The 12,224-nt window shown below is 40.8% G+C and overlaps 3 protein-coding genes across 3 annotated transcripts; 1 reads left to right on the forward strand and 2 right to left on the reverse strand.

The window, feature by feature from the left end:
- The first annotated feature begins 3,368 nt into the window (after window positions 1–3,368).
- Window positions 3,369–8,364, forward strand: si:dkey-201i24.3 (M protein, serotype 2.2). Its single transcript, XM_067598485.1, has 11 exons — window positions 3,369–3,409; window positions 3,625–3,753; window positions 5,042–5,178; window positions 5,266–5,468; window positions 5,563–5,628; window positions 5,739–5,865; window positions 5,955–6,079; window positions 6,255–6,374; window positions 6,561–6,728; window positions 7,762–7,912; window positions 8,043–8,364. Exons 1-11 carry the CDS (start codon window positions 3,369–3,371, stop codon window positions 8,114–8,116), a joined length of 1,341 nt encoding a protein of 446 aa, XP_067454586.1. The 3' UTR covers window positions 8,117–8,364.
- On the reverse strand, window positions 8,192–9,638 carry slc35a4 (solute carrier family 35 member A4). The gene has a single exon (XM_067599107.1). The coding sequence runs from the start codon at window positions 9,636–9,638 to the stop codon at window positions 8,661–8,663; it is 978 nt and encodes a 325-aa protein (XP_067455208.1). The 3' UTR covers window positions 8,192–8,660.
- A 588-nt stretch (window positions 9,639–10,226) lies between these two features.
- Window positions 10,227–12,064, reverse strand: LOC137189323 (uncharacterized protein LOC101885612 homolog). The gene is made up of 3 exons (XM_067599108.1): window positions 11,915–12,064; window positions 11,437–11,535; window positions 10,227–10,428 (listed from the first exon to the last, which is right to left on the reverse strand). The coding sequence occupies exons 1-3, from the start codon at window positions 11,927–11,929 to the stop codon at window positions 10,231–10,233; spliced, it is 312 nt and encodes a 103-aa protein (XP_067455209.1). The 5' UTR covers window positions 11,930–12,064; the 3' UTR covers window positions 10,227–10,230.
- Window positions 12,065–12,224: the final 160 nt, after the last annotated feature.

The raw sequence follows: 12,224 nt of genomic DNA on the forward strand, positions 1-12,224 counted from the left end.
TACATAGCATGGCTGTGGACATGATCCTTTGGTAAAAAAAAACAGGAGTTTTAAAGCCTTCCACTGTTGTACTTATTGTTCAACATTCTGCAGAATGATGTATATGCAGAGTCTGATACTTGAAGGCAGTTTATGATTTGCACATATAAGCAGGATTTTGTGACATTACAACTAGTCTGGGGGCCAATCAGTCCAATATTCAACTGGATGGACTTGTTACTGAGAGACAGCTTGTGTTCAGTAGTTGAACTTCTTAAATGACAAGGTAATTTAACTTTTTGTTGAAAGAAACATATCAGATGCAAATTATTATAGGTGGAGAGGTTCCCCAAATCATGTCAGAAATCTCACCACGATTAACAAAAATAAATAAATAAATAATATATATATAAGTTCCTATAGCTTCTAGAAAGTCAAATTCAAAAAGCATCTTCAAATCTTTTTACAGTAATATTTCTCCTTTCTTCCATTAAAAAGCATGTTTTGTTCTATTTACAGCCTCACATTACAAAAAAGGTCTTTTCAAGACTCACACTAAAACTGCAATATATAAAGTTCTCTCTTTGGATCTTGATATTTTCAGGTGTCACTGGCTGTCCTCCTGCCTGCCATGAGACTGGTTCTTGCTTTTGGGACTCGCTGTCACTTTAGGAGCGGCCGCTTCTCTTTGAAGCTTAAGCGAAAATGGGACTGGTTGTGAATTCAATATCTGGTTACCGCAAACCACAAAGTTTGTTTTCTTTACAGTCTTTGGAACTGGAGCTGAGAGATGGCAAACTGGATGGATCTAACCTTGGATCCAAATTTTTCATTAATCCAGATTAATAAACTACTTTTTAACATCACAATTCCCTTTTCATTTATCAGTTAACTGATCCCATTTCTACTACTGTTTCAACTGGGTGGAATTAGCACAATTTCATCCACTATCAAAGCTTTCCAATCCTTGCAGCATCCAGTGTTACCTGACAGCTCTAAAATTCAAGTCCTTCAACTGAAAGGCATAACAGTGGACCCCTCCCTCCTCCAGCTCTCCTTCCAGGTGTTCCACCATTGGCTGTTTGACTCCCTGAAATCTCTTAGTCTTGTTGGTTCTGGCCTGGTTGAGATTGAGCGCTACTGGGCTAGAATGGTAGAGAACCTGCCTTATCTGGATCTGTCAGAGAACCCCTTCTCTTGGACCAACCTGCAGAACATATCACAATGCTCCTGTCTTTCATTCAGGCATCTAAAATCTTTCCGTCTGAGTGGCAGCAACTTAACCTCCCTCCAGGCTCTCTGAACGCCCCTGAGTCTCACCCCTCGCCTTTGCTGAACTTGATATCAGCAGAAACAAGTCCATCTTCCACTATCCACACTGCCTCCGGGCGGTGACGCCGCTCAGGATGCTATCAGGGATCACTGAGGTTAACACATTGTTCTCTACATCTCTGGAAGAGCTGGACCTTGTAATTTTTTGGAAGTATTCAGTAACCCACCGCAGGACCTGAAGAAGCTCAATTTGTCTAAAAACTGCCTCAAACGTCTCCCATCTCTGGCTAACCTGTCTGAGCCCCAGGTGCTGGAGGTGGATAATAACCAGCTTACTATCTTGATAAATGAGACAGGGGTCAGTTTGAGCACAGTGGAGCAGCTGAATATTCTCCATGCAGGGAGGAACTATCAGTGTGACTGTATCCTAAAAGACACCGTCACCTTCCTGAACATACACACTGAGTTTGTGTATGCCACTCCATTGACCCAGCATTGGATTGGTGCAATGAATTTGCCTCTTGAAACGTGTAAATGCTACCGGTGGGAGACGACACCACAGCTCTCCTCTCTATTTGATGGTATTTATTGGTTTCTTGTCATGGCTGATTTCTTTTTGTTGATGTTTGCCGTAAACAACATCCTTGTTTGTAATAAAATGGAGAATTAATAAAGAATAAACAACTTCTGGCAGTGTTCCATATTTCAAAATGACCCAGTGAGGATGGTTGAAGAAAATTACTTCAAAATGATTATTCCTCAGTTTTGACCTTTCTGTCCATCTTGGTAACCGTACCCTGATCGCTTAGACCCGTGAAAGTAGATTCTGTCTCATCAATAATTCAGCAGAGTGCAATGAAATCCAGGTGACCCAGCGGCTACGGTAGACATAAAGACAGGATGGCCACTGGGAACATGAATGCACCTGTAAGTACCAATTCTTTTAACAACCATTACATCGTAAAATGACAGAAAACAGAATTAAAGCAAATGAAGTCTGGCTCATGGTGATCTGTGACCATGTTTCTACAGCCATGTGAGAGAGGTGAAACAGTGAGAGTGGGAGTTCTACTTCCTACAATCCCAGGTAAAGCAAGTGGGAAAATGTAAAATCTATAAATCTGCTATGGCACCATTAGAGAGATGTGTTTTTATATTCTATATCTGTTTGTGCACTCAGAGGGTAAAAACTGTGTAGTTATTATAGAAGATGGACGTACTGTAGTCTACACATCGGGGAAGGATGAGGTAAAAAAAACTGTCACTGTCACCATTTAGTTACTTGCTCTCTGCAAGCTCTCAATGCTGTATGTGTTTTTCAAACAGGAAAGAAAGTCCTTCTTATTTGACCAAGTTGTGACTGTTGACAACATACAGGTACAGAAGACCTTTTGACCTCTGATTTATACCAACGTGACTGTTTTATTTGAGCTACTCCACAAAGCCTCTCTACTGCCTTGGACTGCAGAATATTGTGATGTCTGGAAACTGTGTGTCTGAATATTAATCTGCAGAGATTCCACTCTGAGCTCCTGCAGCCTCTAACTGAGTCTATATCTAGTGGTTATAATGGAGCGCTGCTGATATGTGGAGCCTCCGCTGAGAAGATGAGCACTCTGATTGACCACAGTATCGTCAAACAGGTGGAGCCTTAAACAAAACCGTAACCAGTATTGACAATTTTTATGTTTCCTTATTGTTAATCTTGACTCTGATTGTAGGTTTTGACAAATCTGTTAAGTCGCATGTCATCACAAGTGAAAGAGGAGCTGCTCATCTCTTTGTCATTCCTTCAGGTTTGTCCTTCTATATAACGGCATAACCACAAATTATAATAGACACAATATGATAAAGCCTAACTTTAGATGCTTTTTGATGTCAGTTTCATCCAGATGGCAGTGCTGTGGATCTCCTGAGCCCCAGCAGACAGACTCTAAAACTTATGATGCACCCAATCCTCGGAAGGTGATTTCATGCAGTAAACAACAAATACATATTGAAATGGTTTATGCATGCAACACATTGACGTCATGTGCACATGTCTGTCTCAGGCTTATAGGAGGTTTAAGTGAGGTTTGTGTGGACTCAGCTGAAGAAGCTTATAGTGTTTATGAAACATGCAGAGCAACACTGAAGGCCAATGCAGGCTTCATTTCCAGTAGGTAGGTCACATAAACTCTTGCCATGCAATCCAGTTACTGAATAACTTTGAATGGTCAAACACAATAGAATTAAGTGTCATACTCTTGCACAAGTGATTCCATTGTAATGTAGCAGATTTCCTGAGCAGGTTGTTGCACACGGTGTCGGTCAGCTTGACCTTTCCTGAATGCTATGAATGAATGTACCTGTGTTCATGTCTGTCTCCCACAGATGTAGTTCCCTGTTCTCAGTGGCTGTCGAGTGGAAACTCCATCCAGAGGAGCTGGAGTCTGAGGTCTGCCGCAGCAGACTGCAGCTGTTCAGCCTGACAGGAGGAGCCAGCAGGACTGACCTCAGAGGGTCAGTACAGTACAGCGAGCTATCCATTACATGGGAAAGAGGAGCTAAAAATAATTTCCTAATGTTCAGCTACGTGTTTAAGAACTGTTCTGTCTATGGGAACCATCAGTCTCATTGCTAAATACCTGGAGACTGGATTGGTACTTAAGTCATCATTATGTCTCTGGTAGATAACTCTGTCCTGTGTGCTGGTTATATTTTAACATTTACTATCTTGAGTATTCATAACAGACATTCACAACAATCATTCAGGTCTTATGAATTTTATTTCCATCCTTATCAGGTACAATTTTCCAATAAAGCATGCCTTATAAAGAGTGTATAAGTATAAGCATTAATATAAGGAAGGGAGGAAGGAAGGGTTGTGGTATTGTGCATGCTGGCTCACTGTCTCACTGTCATGGCTAACTGTGACACCAGAGCCATCGTTAATGTTATTAGTAACACCTGTGCTTCTTCAGCAATGATTAGTCAAAACATCTGTTGTGAAAAAAAGCTAATTAAGTCCATTTTGCACACAAAGTGCATCATTGCAGTCTTCTGCCATGACAGGGCTCTATTCAGTCAAATATTATGTGTATTGTATCAATTGCTTCAACGAATCTAGCAGCTCACCGTCCACAGTTGTCCTACATACAGTACTACAATCTTCAACACACCCCATGTCCAGAAATCACACTACAAAATCATTCTAAGCAGGTTTTAAGTATGTAGTGTGTTCACACTGGAGAAAAGCCAAAATAAGTCAAAATAATCAGTATGCATACTAAAAAATCTTGATTTTTGAGGAACACTAATGCACAAAATAAATCGCAGAGCTGCTTACAGCTAGAAAACATTAAAACTAGGTGTGGATAGTGTTGCAACAGCTCTAGTTACACCTCAGAAAGCAAAAAATAACAAGGCTACTGAATAATAAAAACATTTCGCTGCCACTTTGTGAAGTTGGCAACAGCATCCTAATGTCAGTTTGACTGGCACTCGTCATTTCCTGTTAGTATATAACAGTAAAGTATGTTGATTTCTTTTACATATACATGCAAAAACCAGTATATTAAATACTAGTATAAAGATTAGTATATACTATACAGTGTGTACAATAAGTATGTCATATATGTGTGTGTATATATATATATATATATATATATATATGTTATGTTTAGTCTGTTCTCTCATCACACACTGATGTACGAATAGCACTTTTAAAATGCCATATAACTGGACAGGTAGCAGCACTATGATGCACAGTGTGTGTTGGACTCAGTGCTAACAGCTGAATACTCTCCAGAGTCAGCCCACTGATGAAGGTTCTGGACCAAATCCAATGTGAAGCCACAACAACCGACAAGCTCCTGCCTTTCCTCCTAAATGATGCCTTAACAGGAAACAGTAAGACGGTTCTCATCTACTGTATCCACCCTCAGGGTAAGTTCCTCTGGTCCCAACCACACCAATTTAAGCATGTGTCTTACTGATGTAAAACCGACTCTCCTCCTCATGCGGGTCTTCTAGATGATGAGACGCCCTCTGCTTTAGCTTTGGCCCAGAAAATGAGAAGTCTGGTAACTCAGGCTGCTGTTGGCTGCTGGTGTCCGTGGGCAGCTGAGCAAGAGATCAGAGGTTGCATCATGGATGTAAGAAACATGATGATGTCACAGGGGGAAAGTGCAGCGCACAACACCTACAGGCTAGCAGAGCTGATCCAAAACCTGCAGGTATTTTGTAGGATTACAGTGATACTAAACAGCATCTTCTTTAGGGACTAAACTGAGTTCATAATGGAAATACTTCCTGTGATCTTTCCAACAGATTGTGAAAGATCAGTCATGGGAAAAAAGGAGGGAAGAGTCAGAGAAGATAAAAGTCAAAATTAAGGTTTAAACATATGTAAACAGATTACTTTTCCACACAAGTTTGGCAAAGGATGACAAATTCTTTTTCCAACATGATGAAGTGAGTACTATGTTTTGCATTTGCTTTGGCAGAGTCGTCAGTCCCCAGATAGCAATTGGCACTTTTCTGGAGATCACAGCGTTAGTCACAGAGAGAGTACAGACACCATGAAATATTTACAAGAACAGCTGAGACAGGAAATGGAAGATCATATCAAAGGTAATATGCATGATTAAAAAAAAAATATGTGGACTTGCGCACATAGGGACAAGCATGACCTATGTTATGTGTGTTTTTCATGTCCTCAGAGGGTAAAGGGAATGTGGGGAAAGTCCAGGAGAGGGTAGAAAGAATCCAGCAGCTGAGGGAGACTCTCAGAGAGGAAACAGTGAAGAACACTGCTGCTACAGAGAAATCTGACCTCTGTCAACAAGTATCTAACTCTTGCCATTTTAAATTAAGTATTATATACAGAACACCTTTGCATCTGATTGGAGAATGTGTTTACAAGGCTTTGTGAACACCATGTTAAACATACAGATAAGATTTATGTTTGCAACAGCAGGCACTCCACACTAAGATGTTTATTTTGTGGGTTTAATGATCAGTCTCAGTTGGAGTACAGCAAAGCCCTGGAGCGGAGGAGGCAACTCAAGGAGGACCATGGGAGATTAATTCAGGAAGAGGTGGAGACGATGGAGAGAGACTTGGCGCAGGAACAGCTACCGGTAAGCTAATGAGATACACTGTTGTTTAACATTATTCAGTTTGTGATCTATCTTAGCAGAGGGCTGCTGAGTCAGTTTAAATTAATGCAAGGCTGGATTTATTGTGCGCAGAGGAAACCACTGCATTTGCAACTTAAATCCGTTATTTCCTTGCATTTTTTATGGTTTCATCTAATCCTCCCTTAGATAGAGGACCCCCAGAGAGAGCTGCTGGTGCTGACCAGAGAGAGGCGGGTCCTGGTGATGCAGATAGAGGCCCTGCGCGCTGAGGCCCAGCAGGCTGAGAGAGACCTGCAGGATCAATATCACAGACACCAGGCAGAGCTGCATTGTCTGAGGGAGGAGAGCCTGCAGGTGAGAGTTTGGAGAAAACACTGATTCAAATACATTTTCATTTAATAAGTTTAGTATTTCCTTTTGCTGACCTCTTTCACCAATAGATGTGATTCAGTCTGCCTGCAGATGGTTTATGTGTTTGCGTGAGCTTTGTTATTCAGAACACCTGAGTCAGTATGTCTGAAGCCTCTCAGGGTAAGATTTTGGTCTATAGTACGATGAAATTCTAAGAATGAGGCCGTTTTGCACTTAGTCTCATTATTAAGAACAAGTGCTATGCATAAAGTTTAAATTGGTCTCAGCTCCCAAATAATTTAAGAGAGCTACACAGGTCTCCTTACTGAGGAGTAGGAGTATGCAGCAGCGTTTTGAAAGTGTATGATGGTAAGTTAATAAGGTGTCCCACTACTCACACTCCCATGAAAATACAATCAGCATGAATACAATCAAATGTTTACATATAAGTGATTCTTCCTCATTTACACGATAAACACAAATATGCGATACACATATTAACTGAGCTGTGAAATACAACAATTCTGGAGAGTTTTACAGACATTTAATAATACATTTAGCATGTAAAAATAGCACATATTGACATTTTCAACATAACTACTGGGGAAATATCTTCAATAAGCTTTCTTCATGCGCAGCTCAATATATTGAAGTTTTACTCATGACAAGGTCTGCATGAAGCTTGAGCATTGATGTGATGCTGACTCAGTGCTTGGGGGCCGGGGGGGAGGGGGGGGGGGGGTATTTTGGGTAGACTGTAGTCCATATTTTACCACACTTACAGGTCACTGCAGTCAGAATCATTTCTTTCCGATAGGTTTTGTAAATCTGAAAATGGTGCAGCAACGGATGCTTTAAAAAAAACAAATTAACAGAATTTTGCGAGTGCCACCTCATATTAGAGACACACATTGTACACACTTTCAGGAAAAAAGGGGTATATTGTAATAGATGTCTGATAAGGAAGCATCTCTGGCTTCTGTCTTTCCCGCATCACCCTTATGTTTATTCTGTTATCTCTTTTCCTGCTCTTCAGGTGTTCAGAGTGTTTCGTCAGGTAAGCGAGGAGCAGAGGAAGATGTCAGAGGGCAGATACAGAAGTGTGCTGCTGGAGGCCGTGCAGGATGCTGTCTACTTGTCTGCCCAGAACCAGCAGCTGCAGGCTGACAACAAACAACTCCACAAAGGTCGGTGTATGTTTCTTAACCTCTACCACACTGTCGGTTATTTTACAGATATGAGCTGAATGTGACATGAATACCAAAAGATGATAGTAGCTCCCACCTGCATGTTAACTTCTTTTACTTTTCTTTACAGCGCTGGCAGAGTTAAAGGATGCTCTAGCTGTGCGAGGTGATCCTAAGGCTGAACTGTTATCCCAGCAGCAGTGAATATATAAGATGTTTATGAATCAATGTGCATATTGTAAGTCATGAGAAATAAAACTGACAATTTATTAGTCATCATTAACACACTGAATAACACTTTTATTTGATCTTTGATATTATTCTTGGCAGAGAATGTGATACAAAACAAAAAAAACACCAAGATGTCAATAGCAGCACCCTTCAGATATGTGTTACTGAAAGATATAATTATTTCTTACATGCATTATTATTTGAATTTACTTACAATAGCCTAACAAAATTATAAACTAAACCTTCTAATGTGATGCAAATGGTCAAATTAGACTTTAGCTGACATGACATGGTAATACGGTTACAAATCAGATACATGTGTTGGATTCTGGATGAAAAAGTCCAGTTTTAAGATGGAAAAAAAAAAACAAGACTAAAAAGGCAGATAGACAGAAGGCAGAAAACACATCACATTTGAAACTTAGTCTCAAGAACTAGGAAACAAACAGTTGGTAGATTGTGACAGGAGTTCCTTTTGGGTAAGTCGAGCCTTGTGATTTGTTTGGTGAAGACTCCACTATCTGTAATAAAGGAAAGCTGCCAGTCCAATCATAGAAACTGGTAGGAGGAAAAAAGGAGTAAGCTGCAGCCCTAAAATGGCCCAAGACAACAGAGCATTAACCAGCATGGAGCAGGAAATGACAAACAGTCTGGTGATCCCGCTGCCATGCTTTAGCACCACAGACATCAGGAGTCCGTTAGCTGCCTGCCCTGCTATAATCACCCAAACCGCCCCTGAGTATCCCTCCAGAAAGCTCTTTTCACTTGCTACAGCGGAGAAGGAGGACAGTCCGTTGATGGCTACACCGAACACATAGAGGTAGAGATTCTGCAGACTTAGGGGCAGCTTCTGGCTCTTCAGCACCCTCTCTGTGTAAACTGCTGCTAGCCCTGAAACACAGCAGTACACCAGCACAAGGAAAAGCCCCCATGCTGTGATATGAAGCCTTGGGCCTTGCTCAGCTTCATCCCTGTCAGTGTCCCCTAGATCCAGGCTGCTGTAGCTGTGGCACACACCAGCTCCCATGAGGAGCCCCAGAGCTAACCACTGACCCTGCCGGAGCCTCTTACCCAGGCAGAAGGAGTACAGCAGGGCGGTGGAAGCGATTTTTAGGTTGCTGAGGACTTGGTATGAGCTTGGATCCATGTAGGCCTGCATGACGACTACCAGGTTGTTGTTGAGGGCATAGAGTATGGCGGGGACTGCATACGGAGCCACAAGGACTAGAGGTGGAGGAGCGTGTAAGGCGGATACACCCCCAGTTAGAACGAGAGTCGCCAGAGAAATGAGGAGTTTGGCTAACTCAATCATGACGACACAAGAGGAGGGGTCGAAAGGGACTTGACCGTCTACTTTGGTCAGAGTGATGAGTGGTGCATGAGAGCCGTATATGAGGACCATCAGGCCCAAGAGGATGCCCCACTGAAGCCTCTTCACCCACTGTCTCCTATACTTCACTGGAGAGGAGGTCCCCACATTCTGGATCACAATCATCCTCAATGATGGAAAATAAACACTTTTAATTCCTAACAAATCTCAATACTTGCTATAGTGCAAAAACTCACTTTAGGCTATTTTATCTTACAAAGCTCAACCATTTATATACCAATTATAAAATACTTAAATACATTATTCTCTGTATAATTTTTTCTGTATAATAATAAAGTTGTAGGACGCATTTGCAGGAATTACTGCCCGTTTTACACGACTAATTCAAAATCTAATAGGCTTAGACATCTGCTTCAGGCAACAAAACTAAGACAAGTTATGAAATTTGAGGGACCAAACCTTAAAACTTTGTAGTCTTACATCTTGTATTAACATTGAACAGGAACACGTGGAAATGAAGATCTGTCTTTAAGTCAATTTGAAACTTGCACAAAAATGCAAACAAAACAAAGGAGACAAAGAAAGTCTTTCAGTTGGAGTCCCCTGTGAAATTCCAGTTATATTACATCCACAGTCCGGTCTACACAGAAATCTTGAAGGTTGTTCTGTCATGGGCCACTGACAAGCCAGCAGCTGCAGCAGGATTTCTTCTAGTTGTGCCCGTTATATGACTGGCAAGACTAGCAGTCAGCCCAAATTACTTTGGTCCTTTTTTCAAACTGTTCATATACTCTTTCACAGTTCTTTCAATGTTGGGCACTTGATAGTTCTGTGCTGAGTAGATGCCAGTGATTGTTCCCAGCAGCACTCCCAGGATGGCAGAGGAGCGTAGCTTAGCCACCACATAGCCAGCCAGGAAACCCTTCAGAAATGGAGATCCCAACACTGAGCCTCCCTACAAGAGCAAGACAGCAGGATTTACAGCACTGTCCAATCACAGGAAAGGACATACAGATGGGTAAATAAACTGAACTAAAGAGGCAACAAGTAATCATTTTGAGTAATTTCTTAAGAACAAAAGTCAAAGTTTTCTGGTTCCAATTTCTCAAGTGTGGATATTTTCTGGTTTCTTTAGTCTTCTATGATAGTAAACAGAATATCTTTGTGTTGTGGACTGTTGGTTGGGACAAAAAAAGATATTTATTCATGTCATCGTGGGAAACATTGATCAACATTTTTCACCATTTGATGGTGGTCAATGATGATGGTCAATGATCCACAGATTTATCGATAATGAAAATAATCATTGGTTGCAGCCCATCATAACTGGATTTTGTCCATAATCTTGTATTGCATATTTACTGAATATTGTGTTCACTTGTTTGTAGGGTGTAATAATTATATTCTTTTTGTTTATTGCTATAACAATGTTTAAGCTACTCTCTTGGCCAGGTCACTCTTGAAAAAGAGATCTTAATGTCAATGAGACTTTTACCTGGTTAAATAAAGGCTAAAAAGGATAGGCCTATATCTATCCCCTTGTCAATGATAAAACATCATATAGGCTAACTAACAATATAATAACACAAACTAATCATAAGAGGGTATATATGAAAGTTCTGAGACAGAACTCTGAAAAGGGCAACGATACTACAGTGAAAAAGGCTTTTAAAATCAGGATATACGAAGACATGATCTCATATTCTTTGATTCTCTTTGCTTGTTCATTACCTTCAGTCAAGAGCAACACGATTCAATTTCATTAATAGAAAAGGTGAATGAAGGGACAAAGTTTGGCCATTTAAATTAATATATATTCTCCATGAGAATAACATAAATTACATTCACCTTCAAAAACATATCTGGAGAAAAAATCCAAGGTTGGTAACTTAGAGAAGGGGAACATCTGACTTTTTGTCCTCGTGTAACTTGGTCAGTTATCAGGGGCACAATAATAACTTACCTGAGGGATTCCTACGGAGACTTCGCTCTCCACTCGTCTCTGGATCTCCTCCAACTGGTTTTTGAGCTGAGTCAGGTCTTTCAACTGTTTCAGTGGATCCTAAAATAGAAACCGTGGGTCACGTTTGTATTAAGAAAGTGACAATTCCGACTTGAACGATAATTAAGATGCTATACAACATAGCCTAAAATCAATTAGTTACTGACATAATTTCCCATTAAAAGCTTTTTCTAACCAAACAGTTAATTGACAGTTAAATGGGTCAGTTTAAGTTCGCTGGCTAGCTGGTAGCACCATAACTTAAGTTAGCCAGATCAAGTATGTCCGTTACAAGCGTTCGTGGATCTAGAAATGCTCATTTTAGCACAGAACCAACGGCTGCTGAGAGGGTTTATTCGGCCTCCTCCAGCAGCTACTGTCATCTGACGAAACACGTGAATTTAATACAATTATAGCCATAGCACAGGAACTCACTCACCTTGTCATCTGCCATTTTTGCTCAGTGGATTTATCAGTGTTCGGCTCCTACGCCTGGGCGGCTTATGATCGATGCGATTAGTTTGGTCTGGGTGTTTACGGCGCCGTGGATAGTTGAAAAATACAGTTTTAACTCCGGAGACAGTTCAAGACAGTAACAAAAAACTTGCGCTTTTTGTCACTGCTATCTTCTCCTTTGTGTATTTAGAAATGTATTTTTCATTTCTCTGCCCCGTGATTAAATGGATAACTTTAAGCATAATTCTTTAAGATGATATATCTGTTTGGGTATACAATATCACCTCTCCACT

The sequence above is a fragment of the Thunnus thynnus genome, chromosome 9 (assembly GCF_963924715.1).
Source record: "Thunnus thynnus chromosome 9, fThuThy2.1, whole genome shotgun sequence".
Classification (NCBI taxonomy): Eukaryota; Metazoa; Chordata; class Actinopteri; order Scombriformes; family Scombridae; genus Thunnus; species Thunnus thynnus.

Bases quoted from the DNA above. Each gene is read 5' to 3' on its own strand.
- si:dkey-201i24.3 (XM_067598485.1), top strand. From the start codon at position 3,369: ATGCAGAGCAACACTGAAGGCCAATGCAGGCTTCATTTCCA. The intron at 5,866-5,954 runs GTAATATGCATG...TCATGTCCTCAG, and splicing joins AATGGAAGATCATATCAAAG to AGGGTAAAGGGAATGTGGGG. The intron at 7,913-8,042 runs GTCGGTGTATGT...TTTTCTTTACAG, and splicing joins CAACAAACAACTCCACAAAG to CGCTGGCAGAGTTAAAGGAT.
- slc35a4 (XM_067599107.1), bottom strand. From the start codon at position 9,638: ATGATTGTGATCCAGAATGTGGGGACCTCCTCTCCAGTGAAGTATAGG.
- LOC137189323 (XM_067599108.1), bottom strand. The intron at 10,429-11,436 runs GTAAGTTATTAT...TTGCTCTTGTAG, and splicing joins TCTCCGTAGGAATCCCTCAG to GGAGGCTCAGTGTTGGGATC.